Genomic DNA, 19,980 nt, shown 5'->3' on the forward strand with positions numbered 1-19,980 from the left:
CCTATATATTTTTTGGGTTGGCTAGGATGACAATCCAAATAACTCGAATTGTATTACCAACCCAACCCTTAAAATATGAGTTTTGGTGTAGGTTGTCAGGTTATATTGTATTTTTTTAAAATGGTGGCTCTCAAATTTAAACAGAGTAGATACACCACCTCGAGCTATAGTTGCATTGAGATGTCTTGGGATGAAAGAATTCTTCATTCAGTTATTGAATCCCAGGCCTTAATGGCAGACCCAGAATGAAAAAATTCTATCTTTATTTTATTTGATCTCAAACGTATATTGGCCAAATATGTTCGGGATGAAAGACTTCTGCCTCTAGTTATTTGATCTTAGGCCTTAATTGCATCGAGATATCCCATAATTAATAAATCGCAAAGAAGATATAAACTTCATATATAATACAAATACAAATATATATATATATATATATATTAATTTGGGTTGGGTTGGGTTGAATCCAATTTTTCAACCCCAACCCGAGACCCAAACCAACTCGGAAAAAACCAAAAATTTCAATCAACCTAACTCACATTTTAAACTAACCCATATTTCAAATACAAATACAATTATAAATACAAATACTCAATATGGGTTGGGTAGTCTAGTTCTCAAGTTATTTGGGTTATTCTTCCATTCTGTCGATGTCGAAGTTAGTTCTTCGGTCAATTCGAACTATGATTGGTTTAGTAAATATTGAAAATGACCCCAACCGTGTAAGAGTGTAAACCATCATTGATCAATGGATTTAAACTTTTGTCAAAGTAAATTCAAATCCATAAGCATCGAACCCCTCCTCATCTCAACTTAGTGCGGGTGGATTTTTTGGTTGGTACACATTACCATTACACAAATTTTCATGGAACATGTAATTTAAAATCGATTTCTTTTTAAGTGGATTTTTATTGTCATATTGCCTTTTTCTTTTATCTTTTTCATTTTTTTTTCTCGTTATGACATAGAATTTAGAAATTTTGGGTGTTATTGTCAGGTGCTTGGGAGACAGACAACGCTATAACAGCAAATGGCTTGAACAAGTTCTTCGGCTAAGAGGTCCCGATGGTCTAATTCGAATCCTTGAACTGATTGACATTTCGGTCCGAATCTGAGGGGATTGTGCTTCCATTTTTGTTCAAATGGTCTCTGGAGTTACCACCGAGATTCGTTCTCAAGGTGATCGTTCTTGGGGGATATTAGTTTTTTGCCATTTCACGTGCCAATGTATTCAATTCCTTGTTCTAGTTTGTTTTTAATCAATGTTTTTAACTTTTCTTTCAAAATTCACAAAAATGGTTTTAACATTTTTGTTCATTATCCTTCTACAGGGGAATCGACTAAACAATAGCTGATTGATTTTAGATGAATTTTGTGACAATGGCAGAGCAACGGACTGAGGATGGTAGCTCAATGAAGGAAGGAGAAGAGGTGGAGAAGGAGAAATTGAAGAAGAATGTAGATCCTGAACTTCTCAGCTGCTTGCTTCAACCTATGAGTATTGGTGTTGATCCGGATTATATTGGGATTCGTCGTCTCTTGCTTTATCGGAAGGCTGAAGCCGCGATTTTCCGTCGTAAAGTATGCTTTCCTGTGCATTTGTTTCTATTTGATTGGTTTTTGAGTTAGATCGTGAAATTCGGATGTTAGGGAGCATAATTTAAGTAGATTTGGGAGGAATATGTAATACGAGTTATATTTGGGGTTTCTTGATTTTTTACTTTTTCATATGGAATCTTCGTTCTAACGATTTTACTTATGTCAATCAAGAGGAAGACAAATCATGGAGGTCAATTTCATAACATTATGAATCAGTTTAGGATTTCTATTTGGAAAGAAATTTTGTTAAATTGTTGCCTCCATTCTTTTCAGATGCACATAGCTTATTCACTTCATTAATTTCTGATGGTTCATTTCGTTTATGCATCAGTTCATGACATTAAGAATAATGTTAGGCTCTTTCTATTGGTGTTATCCATAGGACTGGAGGTGCAATGGAAAAGGTTATGTGGCATTCCGCAATTTCATACGCCGGCCAAGGAATTGGGAAAGCTCACGTTTACCAAGTCTTCAAAGCACTCCTGGAAACAGGTTGGTAAGGCCGAATTGATAACAATTTCGTTCATAGTTTTCTGTGTTTAACATGCATGCTTGGTTCTCCCTATTTCATTATTATAGTTTTCACCTTTCTTAAAGAAACATTTGAACTATTAATCAAATTCCAAAACATAAACAAGCTCATAAAAACTTCTTTTTGCAATTTTCAAATATTTGCTTGATTTTTCAAAATATGGGTAAAAGAATGGATAACAGAACAATGGAACTCATAGGTAAATGTGGGCTTTATAAGTGCATTTTCATAAATTTAAAAAAATAGCCCAAATGGTTATGCAGCAGACCTAAAATTTTATTCAAGGACTTAAAGTATCTATTTCAGAATTTGACTCGTGCTTCTCATGTCTCCCCATTACTGATTACAATTCATTCTTTTATCTCAGTTGCAAGATATGATTTTGAATTGTAATGATGAAACCTCCTATTTTAAGGTTACTTTTAATGTTATATTCAGCATGATTCTGACATCAAGTTTATTGGTTCATGGATCAGTGGAAGATGGGTTCCTCCTCAAAGTCCACTCTCTCTCTTGCATGAGGTGGAGAGTTGGAGTTCTAGCAAGGTATATATAAATTCTTTTATATATGTATATATTTAGACACAAACACATTGTGTGTGTGTGTGTTTTTGGGTAAGAAATCACACTTCTTTTAAATTTTAGGAATACCAACGTTCCACGAGATGAAAACTATCTAAAAGCTGAAATGTCTTGTTTATTTGAAGTTGTATGCATAGCTTAGTAGAGTGCGTTCTACGTCTATCATAGAAGACGGGACTGCCCTTCCTACAATTTTAACTCAAGGTGATCTTCTCATGCGTTTGCAAAACTTCCTTTTCCAGTTGGAGTTTGTTTCCCTAAATTTAGGCCTCCATCTTTGGACTATTCTGGATCTGTTGAGTATCTTGTCTTGAAAATCTGTCTTTGCCTGTTTGCTTGTTCAGCCTGATTCTTCCGTCCTTTTTTGCTAAGCTTTGGAAGGGAATTTCTTTTTAGAAGATTAGATTGATCTCTTGGTTTGCTGCATAGGAGAGGACTTAATACTATAAATTTTATCTAGAGATCTTATTTTTTTGCTCTATACCTTTAATGGTGTGCCTTTTGTGTAAAACTATGTTAATTTGGATCATATTTTATGGATGTCATTTACTCCAAAATTTTGTAAAAATTTTCAGGTTAGTTTGGTCCTAGTAGGAATTGGTTCTCCATTTTTTTTCTTTTTTTGCATTTGAGGACAATTTTTTCAAAAATATTAATATCCACAAATATTCTTGTCTAATGCAACAATATTTGGTTATTAGAAAAACCCATAAGATTTCAACATCTTATGTAGGTAGATGGTCGTTTTCTATTATTGGTGATCAGGCATGAGATAAGAGACTCGTAGTTTTGGGTACCAAATCTGTCCAAGGATTTCTCCTCTCCTTGGAATGATGAAATTTCTAAGAAAGTGAGACTTTTTTGCCTAACAAGGTTTGCGGTGAACACTCAAGACCATCCTCAGAGACATTCTTGTGTTGGGCCACAATGGCTTCTTTGCAGGCAGTTAAATAAGGCCTTAACCATTTTCTGTGGAATTTCAGGTTTGCTCCTCCTTTGGAATTAGTATTTTAGGACTTTTGAGAAAATCTTGGCTTGCAATGAAGGCTGTTGTTCTATGACTTTTGAGGAGGTGCTCTAGGACTCTCTTTTTTGCATTCAAGGAAGAGTTGTGGCAGACTCGTCTTTTTTGTTATTTTATGAGGTATTTGGCTTCAGAATAATAAGATGTTTAGAAGGGCTGAGAGATCTTGAAAGGTGCTTTGAGAATTGGTTAAGTTTAATTCTTCTCTGTTGGTTTCTGTTTATCAAATATTTTGTAGCTACCACCTTTTGAACATTTCATTAATAAATGAAATGAGGGGAAAAAATCCAACACCCTATAGGTGATTACAACAAGAATTTCCAATTGGAGACTAAAAAGAATAAAGTGAAAGGACTAAAAGCGTGCTTATTTTTGCACCAATAGAACGCAGAAGACAACACCGAATTCACAAAGTGATCAAAAGAGGAGAAAAAGTCCTTGAAAAGAAAGTGATTGCATCTGTCTAAAAGAACGCACAGAGAGGATAATTACCATCTTGGTCTCTTTCTTTTGGATTAGGCTCGATTCCTCCCAAGACCATTCTACCTGTGAGTGGAATTGGGAATTTTTAAGAATGTAGCTGTAGAGGGGGTCTTGGAAGGAACACAGCTTATTTCATTGCTTGCCTTTTATCTGTTTTTGACTGATTCTTTTGTTTTTATCCATTTAGGATCATCAGCAACTTGAGCATCATTAGGACCTAATCTTTCTTTAAGAAAAACTTCTGTTATAAACTTGGATTTTTTTTTAATGGAATCAACAATTTTCATTAAGAAAAAATGAAAGGATACAGTGGCACACAAAAATACTGCCCACAAAAAGAAAAAGGGGAACTCCCTTTACAAAAAGGTCCTCCAACTAAGTAAAATCACACCGAAAGAATGAAAAGGGTATCGAATCAATGTCCATAGAGAAACATGAAAGCAAACGAGCCAAATATTATGTGGTTATGTAGGTGTGGAACAATTCTAATTTTCTTAGGATCTCTCAAGAAACCTCTATGATTTGGAGATGGAGGAATGGGTTTTTCTGTAATTGGTGTTTTCTTATTGTATTTTGGTAGGCTTTGTCTCCTCATGCCTTTTGTTGGCCATTTCATTTGTACTTTTATTTATTTTAATGAAAGCTGGGTTCTTATAAGAAAGAGAGATGCCAAAGCGAGCATATTGCTCGATTGACGTACGAGAGTGTTAATAATTATGAGGTATTTAATTGAAATCCTCCCACTCCCAATTTCTACTTAAAACTTAAAAGAAAGAGAGAGAAAAACAGAATAAATTTATAAAATTAAAAGAGAAGAAAATTCTGAAATAAATATGCATATGAGGGCACATGCAAGTTAGTGAGAGAGTTGTTACTTCAAAATCTTCTAGTTAGGCTGCAGTTAGATGAATAGTTATTTCAATAAGAAAATTTTCGGTCCTCAGGTTTTGTCATATAGGGTGCAGTTGTTATTTTTCCATGTTTCATGCTCATGCAGAATTTCAATGATTTAAATAATTAAATAAAATTAACTTCTTTGAACGTTGAGCAAGAACCATGGTAAGTTTAAAACTGAGTGCAATTCTATGCATCTTGCTTGTTGGAATATATTGGGTTGTTTCGTATAAAAAAAAGGAAAAGAAAAAAATTTATGCATCTTGCTTTTTCATCATAATTATGATCTATTGTTTTCTTTCGCTCAGGACTTGCAAAGTCACCGAAGATCAAGTTTTAGCTCAAGTGCAAGTGATAATAGTCCGCTGCAGACCCGTAGAGTTGAATTTGCATATTCTTTTGTAGGAATGCATTGTATATTTGATCAATGCAAAGCCGCTGGTAAACTTTCACCAAAGAAAAAAATTTGAATCGATCACGTGATTATTTCTTATGAACATGAAGTTGTTTACATAAGAAGACTAATTGTCAATTCTGCAGTCACGGTCGTGAAGTTTGGACACATGAGCTCTGATCTATTAGCATATGGAGCATCGGATGGGACCTTGACTGTATGCAATGTCTCTGAACCATCTTCATCTGTCAAGCAGTTGCTAGGACATTCAAAAGACGTCACAGGTTGGATTGGCTGGTACTGCTTTTTTGTCTTTTAACACTTTCTCTTCTCCTAATCACAACTTTCAAGGATTGTTAAAAGCTAGGAAGAGTGGAAACTTCTGTAGGTTCTCTCCAAAATCTTTCCCCAGGGTTCATTTATTTTGGTTTGTTCCTCTGCATGTGTCATTATTATTTGTAGGCCCCTTCTTTTACTTCATTCATTTAGTTAAAGCTGGTTTCATATAAACTAATGCTTAGATGCAAGCACAAGAGGATGTTTATGTTTTCTTGTTATTCATGAATTATGCCACTGTTTCAGTTGTGAATGTCCATGCATCAGTCCCTCAATGATGTAGATGATCTCATTCTTCACAAAAAAATTTTAAACTTGCATTTTGTTGAGATAAATGCTCTATCTCGTGCGTGTGCAGCAGATATGCACATAGTGATGCATTGGAAACAAGTTTCATTAATTTGTAAGGAGGATATGACTTTTCTTTGACATTTGAGGAAAAAAAGTAGAGATGTTCATCTACATTATAAACCAAAACACTAGAGTAATGATCTTCCAAACAAGTACCCCACTCTGTCTGCATCAGTTAAAGGAGGCTGGAGGTTGAAATTTGCAAAAGCCAGCCATAAAAGATGTGCCAAACACCTCCACTTGTTATAATCTTTAACCGAATTATCTAGTTGTCTGTACATACATGTTTAAGGGCCTATAGATTGCTGAGTAGCGTGTTTGGCAGAAAAGCATTTTTAGTTAATGGAAAAGAAATTTGAAAACCAGTTGAGTCTAGCAGTGGATTAAATTACAAATAAAAACTTATTCAAATACATTCCCTGGGTCTGGGATATTGCATATTGTCGTTGCTTCTTTTGGATTGGAAAATTCTTTCCTGTGGTTAGTTATGAGATCCCTTTTGCAAGTTTCTTTCTCTTCCTTTTTTCAATGCCTTGTACAGTCTTTTGCTGAGAACCAATAAAAGCTTAGTTTCTTAAGAAAAAAAATCTAAATTCCTAGTTATCAGAAATAGCTTTAAGAGTTTTTCAGTGAAGCATCAGATCTGATATATTTCTCTATAACAGTGGATTAAGAAAAAGTAGCATTTTATTATTGTCCAGTTCCAAAAATAAAATTCTAACATACTGGTTTTTCTTCAGACTTCGATTTTTCATCGAATAATCAGTACATTGCATCATCATCCATGGATAAAACCGTTAGAGTATGGGAGATATCGAAAGGACTTTGCATTAGAGTAATCTATGGAGTATCTTCGCAATTGTGTATACGTTTTCATCCGGTAAGTGAAACGATAAGTTTTCTTTCTTCCGAGAATAAGATGGTTAACCTTTGAAGTCTTTTCTTTTCCATTCATTACAATTTGGTGAGACCAACTAGTCTTCAGTTCTTTTTATGATATGTTAAGAGGCTAATTAAAACTTAGGGTGAATTGATACCAACTTAAAATCCAATCTGGTAGTATTTATCTTGTTCTATCAAATTGAAACCCAAACTATCTTGGTCTACCTTCAGGTAGTAGAATCCTAGGTACGTTTAATTTTTAGGTCCACACACTTGGTTACAATCTTTAGGAAAGGCATCCTACATTCCTACCCAAAAACCGTAAGTTGAAGGTTATGGTATATTTAGTTATATCTATAGTTTAACACTTCCCTATTCTTGTGGGCTTAGAAATATGTAAAAGACCCACAACAAGTAGAAATCAATTTTAATCAAGGAGAAAATGACATTACAATAATTTAAACTTAGGATTTCCTGCTTTGACACCATTGTTAAATCACTAATTAATCCAAAAGTTTAAGTTATGAGTTATGGTAAATTTAATTATATCAATCTATTGAAAGCAATAAACCAACAAAAATACCGAATTACATGGAAACCCGAGTACCGGGAGAAAAACCACGATTTTACTTTTGTTATTATTTTCTGATAATCACAAAAGGTACAAGAGGGGGAATAAATAGAATAATAAAGTGAGATAAGAAATGAAAGAAATTTAGGGCAAATCTCCCTATCGACAAGCCCACATAGAGATGTCTTAACCACTAAGTTATGCTCATATGGGTTTTTGTTTCCTTCAAAGAAAAAGAGAGAGAAAAGAAACAAGAGCAAACTTTTCACTATAGATGAAAATATTGGAAAATAAATGCTCAAGTTGGTTATTAGTATTTTTACGTTTACCCATCTTTATTTGAGGTCCCTTCAAAACCTGCTTTGGTTCTCATTTTTGTGGGGGGGAGAAAATTGTTTGTTGAGTGGGTAAGTTATTAGCAACCTTAGAAAGTTTATCGAGCTAGGTATTGGCATTAGAAATATAACAAAGAAAACATGACCTCTGTAGTGAAGTAGTCATGAAGTTTCAATAAGGAAGAAGCTTTTTCATACAAGGCCTTTAAAATCAAAGTCGATAGGTTTAATTATAATTAAGCTACCCTAAGTTGATAGGTTTAGTTGTAATTTTCAACTCTATTAAAGTTGAAAATTACAATTGTGCCCAAATTTTAACTTGAAGTAAAAATGAAGTTACTACTAAACTAATTAAAAGAATTGAATAACAAATACAAAGAAATTTACTAGAAATACCCCAGCTTACCTACATCGTGACATCATGTACATGCAATGTTGCAGCTTCAATATATTCACCCTTTGTGGTATTTTTGCTGATCCAATCAAGGCAGGGAAATGTCATTCAGTAGGAATTCAAGATTTTTTTGTTGAAAGCAATAGATAGTCTCTTGAGATTGTTTATTCAAGTTATATTTTAGCTCCTAAATTGAGTTATCGGGAATGAATTTTGTAGACACTCTTTGTTGTTAATATAAATTGAGACCTTTTTGAGGTATTCATAACTTGAGCGAGTAGGATGGTATCTCATCGTTGTTGTGGTCTTTCTTTTCTAGATGTTTATGTTTCATTATGCCTAGCACCCAACTATATATACGTAGATATAAGTATGTATCCATGCATAGCCATATATTTTAACATTGTGAAAATATAATTGAACAATTTTTTTCTTTTTTCTTTTTTCATTGTCATGGTGTAGGTAAATAATAACTTCCTATCAGTTGGCAATGCAAATAAGGAAATCACGGTAAGCATGATGTAAATTTTTTTTACAGCCTCTTGAGAAAGGAAATTGACGGTGTTTTTGATTAACGCATTGTCCTGAAAATATAAATTAATTGAAAGCTGTAGCTCTCAGCACTGATTGTTAAAAAATGCAAATAAATTGAGAAGTAAGATTTCTTTCTCTTTCTCTCTCCTTTTAGTTTCAGATTATAATTTTGTTAGAAATTGAACTCTCTATCAAATGCACATAGTTAGACATAATCAATGAGATTCATGGGTGTGAATGCAAAGAGGATCATTCTCTATTTTGTTGTTGTGATTGTCCTGGGAGTGAAATATAATTGTAATTCAAATTTTATGAATGTTTCATCCATTTAAATTTCTTTTGACACCTAATTCATTCTTGAAATTGTCTATTTCTATCTTGGACCTGATTAACAAAAACGTGCTACAGAGTCTCTTCACCAGAATTTGCTCATTCCTGATAGTTGTATCTTTTCCAAGATATGTCATGCTGATTTTGATGAATATTTTAGGTGTATAATTTCAGCACGGGGAGGATTGTGACAAAATTAGTTCTTGATAGTGAGGTTACCTCCATGGATCATGATCACACTGGTCAGCTCCTTTTCTGTGGGGACGCAAATGTATGTCTTTGGCGCAATTACACTGTGAACTTTCTTCTCTGAAAACCGAACTTTCATTTTCTAAGATTGACCGTTGAGATTGCATGTATAGGGGTATGTTTACTCTGTGAGCATGAACTCTCATACAGGAGCATTAACCCGTACTCACCGCCAGTGGTGTAGTAGTCGGCGAAAATCTCCTGTATCCACCGTGCAATACCGAAGCTTCTCTCTGCTGGCCAGGAGCCCTGTATTGCTAACTTGCACTCAAGATGGGAACTTGTCTTTCTTCAGGTTTTGTCGATATTAATTGGCTTTCATTTTACTCTCTTGTTTCTCATTGACTACTTATAAGTTTTTTTGTTGATGCTCTAGTATTGCTTTGGAAGTTCAAGGATATTTGACCCTCCGCTGCTCACTCAAATTAGCTCCAAGGATACATAGCATCCGTGCTTCATTCTGCCCCCTACTTTCGCTTGAAAAAGGAGAGTACATTGGTAAGGACTGTTTATTAATCATGAATATTTAGGCTCTATTTGCTAACTATTTCATTTTTACTTTTCCATTTTTGAAAATTCAAGTCTATAAACACAACTTTCATCTACTTTCTGTTGCCTAGTGTCTACATTTTAGGAGTGTTTTTAAAATCAAATTCAAATATCGGGAAGAGAAAAAGTAGCTTTAAAAAACTTGTTATTGGTTCTAGAAATTGGTTACAAATTCAAAATATGAAAACCATAACTAAGAAATTGTGAGGAAGCAAGCATAATTTTCATTTTCAAAAACTAAAACAAAAAACTAAATGGTTACCAATTGGGCCTTCAATATTGTAGACTTTGGATACAATTCTAATGTTCTTTGTTCGTTGAACAATGTCATTGATTACATATTTGAATTTTGTTATGAACTGAAGTTGCAGGAAGTGAGGATTCAAATGTCTACTTCTATGATTTAACACGACCTAAACATACTTGTGTCAACAAGCTACAGGTTCACATTTTTTTCATATGTTCTCTCCAAAATAAAACTACTTAGTTGGCAGTTATCGATTGACCAGCACACATCTGACTCTGCAGGGCCACCGGTTTCCAGTTATCGGGGTTGCCTGGAACCATGGGGAGAATCTGTTGGCTTCGTCAGATTTTTATGGGACGGTAATTGTATGGAAGAGATCAAAGACGAGTTAGAATGATAAATGCGTGAATAATTTTCTAAATGGCTCTGTTGTACATCATTCTTCCCTTTTGTGCTCCATAATTTTGCCACTCTTTTATCAACTACAGATTATCGCCATATCTCAGCGAAAGTGTTTTATTCCTTTTTAGCCCAATTGTTTCTAGAAAAAAGGAGAGTGATCATATTATGACTATACCTCTGTAATTAAAGTGTAACAAAATGTCATCTAGTTGAAGTTTTGGAGTGACTGATGTGTAAACAAATGTTCAACTCTTGATGGAATGTGTATGAGGTAGAACAGAAATGAAAATTAATTGAATAAAAAGACCAAGTCTGAAAGAGACTTTCCAATATAGTAGTGTATTTGCTACTAATATCAATTTCAACAAGCAATTGATTGAAATGGAAAGTTTTAGATGAGTTCAACTATGAACTGTCACTGCTTCATGAAACCAACTGGACAAACTCTTGGTAATTAAGAAATTAGAGGCAGAGTTTTTATTCATATATACCAAGCGATAAAGCTTATCGCTAGAAAGAGAGAAAAAAAAAAAAAAAAAAGAGAACTCCTAGCAAACTCTAAACCTACTTCTAGCATCTTTCAGTCACCAAATCTTGCGATCTATTGTGTTGATATCTCTGCCCTCTGGTAGTCTATAAACCTACATCTCCTAGAAACTAAGTAAAATAAATATATCAATATTGGACTCTACCTTGTTTGATATGAACTAATAGCCATGGATCTATCTAATTTATCAGTTCTATGTAGCTACCGGTTGGCAGACAACTTCAGCAGATAGTTTTTTCCTTAAATTTGGACATGGATCTTCTCCAAAAATGCTGGTTGGTATGGTTGCCAAGCATCTTCGTCGACCAACGCATAGCTGGAAAGGACAGGGTAAAAAGTTAGGAACATGGTATTGCATTTTGAAATTTTTATTTTTCCCTTTACACATCAAATAAATTTTTTGAAAATGTTAGTTATATGATGGTGTAGATTCACATACCTTCTGCAACACAGAATCTGATTTTGGAGAATGACAGGTCCCCTGCTCATGACTTCCACAAGCTCCAGTTGGAGTTCCAAAGCTTGCAAATTTGATAGCTGAAATGAACTGCCCAGCTGCACAATGCAGGTTAATCTTAAGCACATTTTGCTCATTCAATTCTGCATAGTTTTGATGCATGTGCACGTTCTTGATGACGGGGAGATACTGAGATGCCTCAGTACAAATACTTGTAACTGATCTCTTTACAAGACTAATCCTTGAAGGATTCCCACCAACCTCCTCAAAAACCACAATCAGATTTTTTGTTGGCATCAACCAAGATCGAGGAACATGGTACCTAAAAGACCAAAATATCAAATGAAATCAAAAAATTAAATCCAGTGCCCATTGTCAAAGGGTAGATGTAAAGAACTTGCCATTGTTGAGTCGGATGACCACAGTCAAATTGGCATTTCCACGGGCGGTATGTACCCGAATAACTACAATCAGTGCAGTTTCCATTGGCAATAATAGTCCAGTATCTTCCGACATTCTGCCCGTTTATCCACACTTGACCCTTCTGCATACTACCCATGTCTAAAGCCAAAGGTTCATCTCCTTCTGGTGCATCAAAATAAGCCTGCAAGTTGAAAATATAGTTTCAACAATGATCCTCAATGTTATCCAATCTGAACTATGTCGGGACTTTTAGAATTTTTATAAGACTGGAGAGTTCTGATTCTTGAGAACCATCTTAGTCAAGCAGGAATGTACCTTATACCAAGTAAGTGGTTCCGCATTTTCTTGCTTCGATAAATCCTTCACCCAATCAACTGCTTGAACTGAGCTCGGAGAACCCAGGTTCATATTTTCTCCTTTCAGACCAACCTGTTGAAGGGGGAAAATGTAAGGAAACTAGTGGAATGCATGAAAAAGGCTAAGAATTTTGATTGTATTTGCAAACCTTATATGACCATTTCTGTCTAGATAAGTCCATTTTTCCTTTGTCCAATCCATGTATAGCCACTGGTCCAAGCACTCCCATTTCTCTCTCCTCATAATGGGGGCCATTGTTCTTCATCCACCGAAAAGGAAAAGAAAAATCAAACTAAGACCAACTTGAGTTGTGAAGAATTGATTCAGATTAAGATTTTTCTTATTCTTAGCTTTCATGAGACTAGAGTTACATAAATAAGACAAACTATTCGTAGACTTTTTATCAGAGTTTGGAAATGGTAAATAGGGGCTGGAAAACTAACTGGCAATCCTCCAGCAATGCTTAGCAGAGAAACTTTGTTCACCCCAGCTTGCAAATTGATTCTTCCAGTGAACGTAAATTTACTGTTGTCGTGAGTTCCAAAGCTCGACCCTACCATTAAATAAATATATTACCTACTTGGAAGCAGGTCAACCTATCTCGAAAAAGCCACACCAATGCGTTGCTGCTAGGGACAAAGGAATTCAATGATTATTTACCTGCTAGCTTTCCATTAATGAATACATGCATAGCATGACCTTTTGATGTTGCAGTGAGGGTGGGAAACTTCCCTCCACGGAGATAGGATTCATTTGGATCTACATTAACACTGGAAAATTCCATGGAATAAATACAAGTTCTTAATGCCACGTTAGTCTTAGTATTAAGACGCTATATTACCTGGTCGTGTACCAAAGATAGTCGCTGGTGTCTTTAGTGATATTTAGTTGCTCCAAAAGACCATCGTAAGACATGGATGAATCGTCTTCAATTGAAGATATGTTTTCACTATAGGTCTCCCATGAAAACGATTCATCTCGTGTTGGCAAAAACGATAGCTGATTTGTTTGAACTTGAACCTAGAGCAAGAAATTCAGAATTCGTGGTACGCAGATTACTACATAAGATTCTACAATGAAACAACTTGGCTTCTCTTGCTTCAAACCGTGACTCTATTTTACTTACTTGGGCAGTATTATATATGACATTTTTGCAATCAGGAAGAATGCTGATGGACCAAGGAGGAAGAGTGTAATGTCTGCCATTGAAAGTCACCCTCGCGGTGTTATTCCAATGATAGTTTGATAGAAAAGCAGCACAATCTCCTGAGCTAGAAGTGTATACCTTAGCCTAAATCATTTTAAGATTCAATCAATATAGCTTCACAAGTATTAGTACAACACAAAAGAATTTATAAATATAACAAAATTTAGATCTAGCTTTCAAAGCTATAAATGATAGACTGTTACTAGTAGGAATGTATCAGCAATGGAGTTCATTGTTAATAAATTTTGCTATATTTTCAATTCTTTAAAAATGTTGCTAGACATTTAATTATTAGCCCTAAAAGTGATATCCATTGCAATTACCCATAAATTTGTGTATAAAATAAGGTTAACTTATTGACAACGAACCTTTTGGTATGTTGCCAATGTATAGTTATGAGGTTCGCCGGTAAGCAAAGCTTTTTCACATAACTTAACGGCATCATGGAGTCGTTTCAAGTGACCAAACTTCGGTTGCCTGATCAAACCTAGAATGTAATCAAGGTAGCCTAGTTGAGTTACATCTCTACATAATTGGAGGATAGAAAATTTCAAAAGACTTACATCTCCATATTGCTCTCACCATATTCATCAATTGGAGCATCATAATCATAGCTAGTAGTAATGAAAGGACCCCCAGCAGTTCTTCCAAAGTTAGTTCCACCATGATACTAGAAGGAAACATATAGAACAAATGAGAATGTTATCACTGAAGTTTACATTGAAATCTCAAACTATTAGTGGCTAACCATATAATAATTGACTAGGGAGCCTCCTGTTTGTATGAACCTTGCAACTCCAAATGCCAAATCTTCAACTGGCCTTTTGTGATTTGGGCCGCCAAAAGTGTTAAACCTGATTGTAAAAGTAAATTAACAAATAAGCTTTGTTAGTTATGATACATCCCTAAACTATAAAGAATATGTATGTGTGTATGTGTTTGTGTTTGTAGATGTCATTAAGTAGTGTTTATTCTTTCAAATGCTTGCTTACAAACAATAATAATATATATAGCTGTTTTCAATTTGTTTATTTTTTATCTTTATATTTTTAAAGTTTGGTTCATTTTGGTCTCTATACTCTCAAAATGTTCATTTTGTCTTTTTTTCTTTTTTTTTTTTTACTTTTGAAAGGAAACCATTTTGATTCCTTTCCTTTCCTTTTTAAGGGACTAAAATAAATTAAAATAAAAATATAGGTTAAAGTATGACAAATATCCTTGAACTTTTTTCTTTTTTTGTTTCACAAGTACCCATTTACATTCAAATGTTGAAATACTATCCCTTAAAACTCTAGTAAAGGTTTCGAAACTATATTTCAAAGACAATATTGCAACTTTAATATATCAAATAAAAATGAGTAGTGATTCAAATTGTTGTTCCATGTCACCTAGTGCACTATTTTTGTGCAAATTATAAAGTTTCTATTCCAATGAAATTTCAAAGACAATATTGCAACTTTTAAAAGTATAAAGATATTTTATAATTTAACCTAACAAAAATATATGGTCCAAACTCTAAAATAGTATATAAACCTAATAAAAACAAATAATTTCTAAATAACTTACCATGCAGTCCAAGCCTCAGTCCAAAATTTGGGTTTGTAAGGCTTGTTTGGTGAAAAATAGTCACAATAGAATCCATTGCATGTATTGATCTAAAAAGTTTTAGAAAGAAAACATATCAAAATAATGATTAAAAAAAGTAATAAACATTTCATAAGAGATATTTGCATAATACTCGATCAAAACATGTGTTACTCAAGATGCATATAAACAATTTTCCAGTACTAACCATAGGATCGGGAGCATCGTCTTGTTTGCACATAACCCAAGGCACACCCGTATCCGTTTGAACAGCCATTTTTGCAGCCCAATTCATGTAAGCAAATCCAGCTTCTCCAAATTTCTTGTCTTCTGTCTCATATTCATTCTCGATCTGTAAAATGATTTGTTCCTTTAGCAAAACTGTATATATAAAAGAAAAACTTGTAAATAAATGTTGTCATCTACCTGAGAAAGAATTATAGGTCCCCCTTGAGATTGGAAAAGACGTTCATCCTTCATCATTTGGACTATTTTCTTGGTGAATTTTGCCATTGCTAACTGCACCCATAAGTATACCATATGTCATGTTATGTTATTCAGAACAAAATAAACAAACCCCATTCAATTATATTTCTTCATTTTCTACTTTTTAATTTGTAATTTTTTTTCCCAAAAAAGTATTCCTTTTTCTTTTGGCAAAGGTAAAATGTGTCTATGTATATAAAAAGTAAAAGTATTTTAAAAATGATAGCTACTATACTTAAACAGCAAAAATTAAAAATAAAATAAAATAAAATAAAAGTATTATTCAAAATAACAATAACAATAATAAATACAGTAAATTTTACATATAAATTTGTGGTGTTGAACATTTAATCTCAATTCAATTTGAGATTGATATATTCTTTCAATTTTAAAGATGAATAATTATTATTAATCCTTATCTAATGTAGGGGTGGAATTAGTAAAAAATGATTCTCATATTTTTATTTTTTTAAAAAGAAAATTGTCCACAAAAAATATGATACTCCAAAAACCAACTGGAGCATTTATTCACTCCTTACTCTTATGTAGTTTCATTTTGTTCATTCAACAATTTTTTCTTTAATTGCTCCTATAAATAATATATAGCTTAAAATATTATTTTACTCACAGGAAGATTTTTTTCATTATTTTTTGTTCTTATTAACATTTTCCTTATAAAATTTAAAATTATATTTACATACTTGCATGAAAATTAAATTAAATTAAATAGATCAAATTTATGATTTCGAAGTAAAATAAATAAAATTGAACAAATTTTACGGTACAAAGAAAAATGGTATTTTAAGCTAATATTTATTATGGGTGATTTTGCATTATTATTATTTTTATTTTTACTCTTCAGGAAAATAAAATTTAAAAAATATTCTAAAAAAAAAAAGAAGAAGAAATGATAACCTTGAAGGGTTCATTGTCTGTTCTAAAGCTAATTCCAGGCACAAACTTCAGCCAAGCTGGAAATCCCCTGAAATAAATCAATCAAATATTTTTATTTAATTACCCATAAAATTAAATTAATGAACTAATAAATAAATAAATAAAATAAAAATAAAATAAAAAATGGATTACCCAAAATTCCATTCTGCACAAATATAAGGTCCAATGCGAAGATGAACGTAAAGTCCTGCCTTTTCCACTAATTTTATGAATTTCACCAAATCATTCCTCCCCTCAAAATCATACTGCATCCAATCAAATCAAAAATAAAATAATCATACTTTAAAATTAATTAAATCAAACCCACAGAATTACATATTCATAATCTCATCCAATTTTTTTACCTTTTTGGTTTTTTAATTTTAAAAACTCATTAGTTAACAAATAATCATCATTGTTCCATTGTCAAATATAAAAACATGAACTTACTTGTATTCTCAAAATGGACTAAGAAATCTTTTTTTTTTTTTTTTTTTTTTGTCTAAATAAATTGGTTTTTTTAAAGATAATTTTTATTTTGAAATTTTAAAATTTAAAAACTAAAAAACAAAATGGATATCAAATGAGAAAGAGAGCAGAGAATTACAATTCCGGGTGAAGGCTCGTGAAGGTTCCAAAAGACGTAAGTATCGACAACATCTAATCCTCCCATTTTTGCCTTCTCAATCAAACTTTTCCACATCTGCATTTTATCAAATTACAACAATAAAAGACAATCAATCCAACATGAACATCAACCAAAACAGAGCAGCTTAAAATTGGGGGAAAATAGAAGGAATCTAAGAAGGAAAGACGAACATCAGGGGCACTTCTGGGGTAGTGAATAGAGCCAGAGAAAAGGATTTTGCGTTGGCCATTGATGATGAGAGCTTTCCCATCGTAAGTTACATTTTCACAGTTTGTTAACCGAAAATGCAGAGACCAAGAGAGGAAGAAGAAGACGACGAGGAACACCAAATTTCTCATTTTCTTTGAGAATTGAGTTTAGGAGTGAAGAGAGGGAAAATGGGGAAAATGGAAAGAGTCTTTACGCTGAAGACTGATCTGTAGATCAGTTGGGAAATATTTGTTTGTTTTATTGGAAATATATATAGATTTTCTTTTTTTTTTCTTTTTTTTTTTTTAATTTTTGAAGTGATGAGATATTAAAAGATTTTTGTTAGTATTTGAGATTTTTTAACACTTTTTGTTTTATTGAAAATATAATTTTTTAAAAAAGACTGTTGAGATATTAAATGATTTTGTTAGCATCGAAGAATTTTGAATGTTTGTTTGTTTTATTGAAAATATAATAAACGATAGAAATATTTAAAGATTTTGTTGGTTTTATTGAAAATAGATTTATATTAAAAGATTTTATTTGTTTCAAAGAAATTTTATGTATTTGATTTTATATGAAAATAGGATATTGGATATAATATGTAAATATTTGTAAATTGTTTGAAAAAAAATGTTCAATAAAATAGGTTTTTCATTTTTTATTTATTAATATAAATTTTACTGAAAACTTGAAGTTTTGTTTGTGAATTATTTTATTAAGTAAAATTTGATTGAAAATAATTAAAATGGTTAAATGGTTAGTCAAATGTTATTAAATTAAAGTTAGTTAAGATATATTGAAAAGTAGGTTTAGATTAAAAAAAAAAAATTTATAATTTATTTTGAGAATATTTAAATTTTAATTGAATTTTAACAGTTTTTTAGATATGGTTAATTGGGTATTTCATAACAAACGTTTTATTTTAGTGTTATTTTTATATTGTGATGATTTGATTAATTTTTGGTGATCTTTCTAAAAAACTAATTAATTAGATAAATTTCTTTTAGGTAAATTATAGACTAAAGAGAGAATTTATGGTGACAGAAAAATCATGTGATTTCAAATATATAATAATGTTATCATATTATTTCTTTTTCATTCTAATTTATTACTCGTGAATCATTGACAATTTCGAGTTCTCTAATATTTGAGAAATGGAAAGTCATATAGTCTAAAAGTAAAGATTTCTAAATTAAGTTTAATAGTAAAAATTCGTATGATTTATTACAAAACTCTATGATTTAAATTCATACTATACATAAATAAAAGTTATTATATAATTTCAATTAATATGCATTATTTGTTTAAAATTATTTTTTTGAGGATAAACATTTTCAAACAAACGTTCTCTCATTTTGTCATTTTAGTAATTAGTTTTCGAATTATAGATTATAATTTGGTATTTAAATCATTAAATAATCTTTAAATATTTATTTTGATTTTCCGCTAAATATATATATATAAAAAAAAGCTACACAAATCTAAACCACTCTTTTAAGTGAATATTGAAATATTTAGAAAACGATTTAACTTCATGTTTTATATTTTATTTGTTATATGAAATTTTTTCTTTAAATATTTGTTTTACTTGATGTACACTAATATTTTTTTTCTAAATATGGATATACAAAATAACTTTATTTTGATAGTAAAGATTAGATTTATTTTTTATTTTTAAATTATTGATTATTATTTTATTCAAAAGATTTTCTCTTTAATTTTTTAAAATATTAATTTTTATGGTTTTCTATAATTATTTTGAAATTTTTAATTTTGATATAACTTTTAAACTTTATCTAACACCCCACTGGTTGAAATTATATGAAACATACTTCATACAAAATAATTATTATTATTTGTGTAAATAATTACTGTTATTATTAAGTTTTTTATATATATTTATATATAAAATATTTGGATAAATTTTAAATATAATAAAATTACGAAAGATTTAATAGATTTTGCTATATTAAATTTTATTTTATTTATTATTATTTTTTTCTATCCATCAAATTTCTATGTATAATTTTTTTTGTCAATATTGTAATAGTAAAATTATTTTTATAATTGGAACAATATTGACATATTATTTTAGTTCCAATTTGTTTTTTCATTTTTTTTACTTTGATCTATTCATCGTCTTAAATTAAAAAAAATGTAAATATTGTTTTTTTTTTTTCTTTTTGGGAAGAATCCATCACCATCAATCAATTTCTAAAATAGGAAAAACTTAAAATCATGTTCTCATTTGGGATCCTTGGTTTTTTAGAGAGGAATAATTCTACAATTTTGCAGTATAACAAATAAATATATGGGACTATGCCCAAACTTGTTTGACTTCTGTCTCATTTTCACATTCAAAAATAGAAAATTAGTAATTTGTTTTTTAATTAATCAGATAAGAAATGTTATTTTGCAGTTTAGGACAATTTGATAATTTTTTCACAAAATATGATA

The 19,980-nt window shown here is 31.6% G+C and overlaps 2 protein-coding genes across 6 annotated transcripts; one reads left to right on the forward strand and one right to left on the reverse strand.

Annotated features, from left to right (window-relative positions):
• Positions 1-923: 923 nt before the first annotated feature.
• On the forward strand, positions 924-11,233 carry LOC103499708 (uncharacterized). 5 transcript variants are annotated; one of them, XM_008462768.3, is made up of 13 exons: positions 924-1,179; positions 1,388-1,581; positions 1,982-2,091; positions 2,608-2,677; positions 5,423-5,555; positions 5,655-5,792; positions 6,936-7,075; positions 8,840-8,887; positions 9,402-9,512; positions 9,604-9,785; positions 9,867-9,988; positions 10,405-10,481; positions 10,568-11,233. In XM_008462768.3, exons 1-13 carry the CDS (start codon positions 1,143-1,145, stop codon positions 10,676-10,678), a joined length of 1,473 nt encoding a protein of 490 aa, XP_008460990.1. In that variant the 5' UTR covers positions 924-1,142; the 3' UTR covers positions 10,679-11,233. The 5 variants fall into 5 exon arrangements, with proteins under 5 accessions (XP_008460990.1, XP_050935622.1, XP_008460992.1 ...); XM_051079665.1 differs by having other exon boundaries at positions 949-1,179; positions 10,411-10,481; XM_008462770.3 differs by having other exon boundaries at positions 951-1,227; positions 1,332-1,581.
• LOC103499709 (beta-galactosidase 5-like) lies at positions 11,143-17,751 on the reverse strand. Its single transcript, XM_008462773.3, has 19 exons — positions 17,502-17,751; positions 17,290-17,385; positions 16,836-16,948; positions 16,665-16,731; positions 15,690-15,782; positions 15,472-15,615; positions 15,246-15,334; positions 14,428-14,533; positions 14,262-14,349; positions 14,048-14,166; positions 13,599-13,763; positions 13,314-13,492; positions 13,133-13,242; positions 12,916-13,025; positions 12,621-12,731; positions 12,431-12,544; positions 12,094-12,296; positions 11,675-12,014; positions 11,143-11,551 (listed from the first exon to the last, which is right to left on the reverse strand). The coding sequence occupies exons 1-19, from the start codon at positions 17,667-17,669 to the stop codon at positions 11,429-11,431; spliced, it is 2,538 nt and encodes an 845-aa protein (XP_008460995.2). The 5' UTR covers positions 17,670-17,751; the 3' UTR covers positions 11,143-11,428.
• Positions 17,752-19,980: the final 2,229 nt, after the last annotated feature.

Source organism: Cucumis melo, chromosome 11, assembly GCF_025177605.1.
Source record: "Cucumis melo cultivar AY chromosome 11, USDA_Cmelo_AY_1.0, whole genome shotgun sequence".
NCBI classification, from domain to species: Eukaryota; Viridiplantae; Streptophyta; class Magnoliopsida; order Cucurbitales; family Cucurbitaceae; genus Cucumis; species Cucumis melo.